Source organism: Balearica regulorum, chromosome 21, assembly GCF_011004875.1.
Source record: "Balearica regulorum gibbericeps isolate bBalReg1 chromosome 21, bBalReg1.pri, whole genome shotgun sequence".
Taxonomy (NCBI): domain Eukaryota; kingdom Metazoa; phylum Chordata; class Aves; order Gruiformes; family Gruidae; genus Balearica; species Balearica regulorum.
Window position 1 is genome coordinate 221,256 of NC_046204.1, and position 5,321 is coordinate 226,576.

The following is a 5,321-nucleotide window of genomic DNA, read 5'->3' on the forward strand; positions in this document are numbered from 1 at the left end:
CGCTCGCACACACCTCGGCCACGTGCGCCACGGCGCGCCCCGCCCCGGACAGAGAGGAGGAGGCGGAGTCAGGGTCAAGAGCCGCTTTATTGGAAGGGACGGCGCGCGGCGGGGCGGGGCGAGCGGCCGCGGAGGCGCCGCCCCGCCCCTCACGCGGCCCCCGTGCGCGCGCCAGCCCCGCCGCCACGTGCGGCACCGTCCCCGCCGCCGCACCTGGGCGGAGAGCGGCCGGCGGCGGACCGCGCCCCTCGGGCACGGCGGGGCCGGCAGCGGGGCCGGGCCGGCGCTTCGCCGCGCCTTGGGCCTCGGCGAGGCCGAGCGGCGTCCCGCAGACCGGCTCCGCCGGGAGGGCACGGCCGGGCAGCCCCCGCTGCGGCTCCACCCTGGCGGCTGCGTGCGTTCGGCGTTAGCGAAGGCATTAGTGCTCAGTGGGGTGCGGGTTCTTCCGCTGCGTTAAGGCTAGGCGGGGAGAGCCCGGGACGCGGGCGCTCCCTGCAAGGCACAGGTCAGCGCAGGGAGCCGAGCCCCCCGTGATGGCACCGAGGAGGGGCAGGTGGGTGAGGAGGATGGAGGATAAATCCCAAAACTGTGCACAGAGCCCGTGACCTGTTACAGCATCGGCCATGGAAATCCTAGAGCCAAATCCTCCTCACCAGCACTGTGCCCCAGGTTATCAAGGCACTGTGCAAGTGGTGGGCTGTGCTTGTTAGTAATTTATGACAGAAGTGTCTTAAGGCAACCAGGTAAAGTTAGCTAACATTCCAGTAATCAAAATAAGTTTTGCTTTAAACAGCAGTAAATAAGCTGAAAATACAGCGGGTTTGAAGTGGAGAGGCTGAAGATGGACACCTTCAGTTGATGAGTTTCTTCTTGTAACTCATGAAGACACACTCCAGACTACAAAAAGAAGAAAAAAGTTGCACAGAGGACAGTCTCCTTCAGCCCCTCACCATAACAATCCCGCATTACAAGAATTTAGAGCTAGGTTAAGAGGGATTTAAGAGTTTCCCAGGCTAGTTTTCCTAGTTTTAGTTTCCCTTTCTGCTTGCACACTGATATTTCTCACCCAGGACTATGTATCTGTGGCCAATGGTTACTGCAGATTTGTTACTGTCTTACAGCACAAACTTAAACTTTGTCCTCCCATGAAATACTTGGGGATTACATGAGAATTCAAACCAAAAGACTGAACTGTATGTTCCTGGCTTGCTCTCCTGACCCAACACCAGTATCATTTCACCCAGCAAAGTCCCTACTTGAAAAAAGCCTTCCTACTACAGCAGCACACCTGGAACTGCCACACTGGAAAAGATTCCTCTAGCAAGAAGCTGAGGCAGATGAAAACCAGTTCTCAGACAAGCAAGGCATATGGTATTTCTCCTTATGCTTCTGCAACATACAGCTGTAAAAAAAACAAGCTTGTTCCTGGTTTCTAAGTCCTTGCTGTTTTCACTTTCACCCTTTTCACTCTGCACAGGCGTTTGGGATTCAGCTGATGGAGCTCCCACAGTGGTCACAGGCTACCACTCACTGCTGGCAAAGGTTCTTAAACTGCTATTTCAAATGAATGTTGTATATACTTTCCTTTGAATATCCTGGCGTTATTTAAACTGTACCAGACAGTGAATTAACACCACCTATTCCAGCTCTATGAGAAATCCCCATTTTGGTGAAACTTACCAATAATGATGATGATGATAATGAGAACAACAGCTATCAATATTGCCCACATCTGTGAAAAAAGCCATACAACACTTACTACAACCAATGCGGCAGCATTAACTGGCTTTTAGGGTACAAGAAAGCAGCCCCTGTAAGTTACTTCTGCACCGTGTACTAGATCTAACAGGGCAAGTAAAACTTCTTTAGCAAACAGGCTTGATTCACCACTATCACTCAGAGACAGTAGGCTGTGCATGCAGACAAAGCAGACCAACAGGTTCTTTTCCATTGTGCCTCCACACAAAGCCTGTCTCAGGTGACCATACAAGCAGGAGTAAAAGAACATCATTCCTACTCTTACCCTATACCACATCCTTCACTATCTCTGTTGCTCGCCAGATTCCAACCTTCGCCAACAGCTACAAGTACAGGAATCCTTCTGCTTTCTAATACTTCCCGCACATTAACTCAACCTATGCATTTTTGGCTTTTTTCTTCCTGTTCCCCAAAGCCTCAGATTACTGAGGTGTTTCCCTCTGGCCGTTACCATCTCAGACAAGGTCTTGCATCAAGCAGCATGGCTGGTAATCCAGCTTTTGGTTACTTCACCTGACCACTATGCCACATTTTAAAAATGTATGCTGTAACTTAAATAACATTGGCTAAAGTAACTTTTACTTCTGCCTTTTGAGATGCTGATTGTAATAGTGTTAATTGTAGTTATCCATAGTGTAAGTCTACAAGCCATTGTTACCTTACAGTTCTTCCACCAATACTTTCTTTTCAGCTTGGCTGCACTGGTCTCAAACTGGGAAGCTCCTGCTTGCAGGGCATCAGCACGGTCATCCAGCTCTGACAGCTTCTGATCTCGCTCCAATACCTTGTCCACATTCACTCTCATGATGTCAACAACCTACATCGGTTCAATGCTTACAGTAAGTTATCAGTTGTACCACCTATTGTGGAACTTAAAGGCAACAGATAGCAACACATGGTACTCTTAATGTTCTCTTCCCAGAAGTAGGAGCTACTGCCTTTTAGTCATAAGCTTAAACCAAACCATGAAATTCACCTGCAGCTGGAAGCCCCTCATACCTACTTTAAAATGTCAGTAGTGCCAGTTGTGCTGGCATTCCCTTAAACCTGGGAAATAATTCCTGACTCGCTTCAGAAGGAGTTGAGGCAGACAAACATGATGGCCAACCACACGTCAAAAAAACCCCAACCCTGTCGGTAGCCAGTCTGGCTTTTGGACTCCCCAGAAATCTGGACATGTCATATTTGGCAGTCAGCCTGCATTGCTACTGATGAGAAAAAAGCTTGTTCTCTGAAAGAACAAAGCCTTTTATCTTTACTTCTGCCAAATCCTCAAGCACTGAGTTTGCAGCTAATGTTTGGACACTGGTAACTTCTTTCTACTTTCCCACTCCAGCTGAATGGATTTTTATAATTTTTTTTAACCTTTGCAAGAATTAAGATGACACAAGTATAATAAAGCAAGCCGAATGATACTAGGCTTTCCCTTCACACAATCAAGGGAAACTGCTTTAGCCAAAATATCCCTTCCAGTTACACAGGTTTCCTTAAGGAAAATGACCACACTGCTATCAGACTAGACTTTTACCTCATCTACTTGGTGTTGAGTCTGTTGAAGACGACGATTACCGCCAGTAGCCACATTTGAGCTTCCAGGGATACTGGCTGACCTGCAGTAAAGAAAGTCATCATTATTCTGTTTAGCTTTTGACGGGTTCTGTTCTTGGTTTTAACTGGATATGCTTAGAGTACACAAGTTACCCGACATTCCTGAAAACAGTCGACTTGTATCCTTAGAATAAATACAGGGCAGTTTCCTACTGGAGAAGTGACATTTTAACAGCTGACAATAGGTGTAAGTCAGGCAGTGTCCCAAACTGCTTGACATGCTACAAGACAGCAGTGGCTTGCTAATACTATAGTTTACAATAAAGCATATGACGATTCCTACAAATTCGTAGGGCTCAAAGAGTTTGGGCTCAGGGGTGTTCTCATATTCCAGTACGAGCACAAATACTAAGCTTCAAGCTACAGCAGTTTACAAAAAATTAAATACAGACACTTAATGGTTTTGTGGTTTTCTAATGGTTGCCTCTGTCTCTATTCTTTTGAAACAGACGACATGGAACAAGAGAAAGCACAAGAAGGAAAAAGCATTCAGCACATACAACAATTTACCTCTAGTCAGCTTTGAATTCATAACCTCAGGCAGCTGAATTCTTTTTACCAGCTGCAGCACCCTGCATCTTTGTAACAGATGCAAGAACCTCTGTACATACTTCTCATACCCTTTTCACTGCTTTACCAAGTTTTTGTTGCATATCTCTAGAACTGTCTGTACTCAGCTTCCTTTTCCATGTTTTCATGTACTGGGTAGTGCATCCTGTTACTCAGGAGAGCTGAATCTGAGTATTGGCTGTATTTACGCATTTGCACGTTGACTTCTAATTTACATTTAGCAAGAACAAATGTATACAGACACACAACAAGCAAACCAGGAAGCCTGTGACAAGGCTCAAGAACAGTCCATGTATAATACAATATAACTGCTCCTCTGTTTTGGAACTGAAGTCACCCTTTCACGCTCTTTCACTGCTGCTCCCAGACTGAAAAGTCTCAGAAATGAAACCGCTTCCTGAGAGCGGAGATCCCAAACACAACAACAAACTGGTCACCAGAAAGCGCTCCCTCAGGGTTCTGGCTACGGGGCCAATACTTTCAGAGAGACGCCCGGGGCCGACGGAACTGCGCCTGGATTACCACCGAGCCACGGGGACAGGACAGCCCGCCCGAGCAGAAGCCAAACGCCCCGGTACCCGGCCGAGCAGCAGCTCGGGACGTGCGGCTCAAGTGACGGCTGGGTTCGGCCTCCACAAGCAGCCGCTCCCGGAAGCCCCCGCCCGCGGGCGGCGCCGTCCCAGGGGCACCTAGCCGACACCGCCAGGCCGGGCCGCTGCGCTGCGCAGTAGGCCTGCCCCTACTCCCGGCACCGCCCGCCTGGGCGCAGCCGCCTCGGCCGGGCCCGCCGCTGCTCCCCGGGTGTCCCCGACCGCGGATGTCCCCCGCGAGGCGCACCGCACTCACATCCTGGCGGCGGGGACCGGATCACTGCACGGCCAGAGCGTCCGGGCGGCTCCCAACGGGAAGTGCACGCTACCCGGGCGGCGCTCAGGATGTGACGACACTTCGGGGCGGGGCATAGAGACCACGCCTCCAGAAAGGGCGGGGCATATAAACACCACGCCTCAGCAGGGCGGTGCAGTGAGAAGCCACGCCCCCACACGGGGCGGTGCCCGGAGGCCACGCCCCCGAGCCGGGCGGGGACAGCGAGCGCGCGGTGCAGCCGTTGGGGGGCGCGCCGGGGGGAGGGGCCTGTCACCGCCGCGTCAGGCGCCGGGGTGAGGGTGTCACCGAAATTCGGGACTGAAAGAAAACTCCTTAACACCAATTTAGCATGAAGAAGCAGGTATTTGGCTTATTGCAGCGCTGGGTGTCAGGAGGAGAGTTCCTCACCTCAGGCACACCTGACGCTGGTTCTCTTATATTTATACACGAGTGTTACAAAGACGACAAAGCGGTACACTCCCTGTTCCAAGAATTGGTTCCTATTTCTTCGCCTAGTA

The 5,321-nt window shown here is 50.6% G+C and overlaps 1 protein-coding gene across 1 annotated transcript; it reads right to left on the minus strand.

Moving 5' to 3' along the window:
- Positions 1-68: 68 nt before the first annotated feature.
- Positions 69-4,902, minus strand: VAMP3 (vesicle associated membrane protein 3). The gene is made up of 5 exons (XM_075773331.1): positions 4,783-4,902; positions 3,287-3,368; positions 2,417-2,575; positions 1,681-1,732; positions 69-897 (listed from the first exon to the last, which is right to left on the minus strand). The coding sequence occupies exons 1-5, from the start codon at positions 4,896-4,898 to the stop codon at positions 878-880; spliced, it is 429 nt and encodes a 142-aa protein (XP_075629446.1). The 5' UTR covers positions 4,899-4,902; the 3' UTR covers positions 69-877.
- Between the last annotated feature and the right edge of the window lie 419 nt (positions 4,903-5,321).

Bases quoted from the DNA above. Each gene is read 5' to 3' on its own strand.
- VAMP3 (XM_075773331.1), bottom strand. From the start codon at position 4,898: ATGCCCCGCCCCGAAGTGTCGTCACATCCTGAGCGCCGCCCGGGTAGC. The intron at 3,369-4,782 runs GTGAGTGCGGTG...TCTTTACTGCAG, and splicing joins CCGGTCCCCGCCGCCAGGAT to GTCAGCCAGTATCCCTGGAA. The intron at 2,576-3,286 runs GTAAAAGTCTAG...GAACCGATGTAG, and splicing joins CTCAACACCAAGTAGATGAG to GTTGTTGACATCATGAGAGT.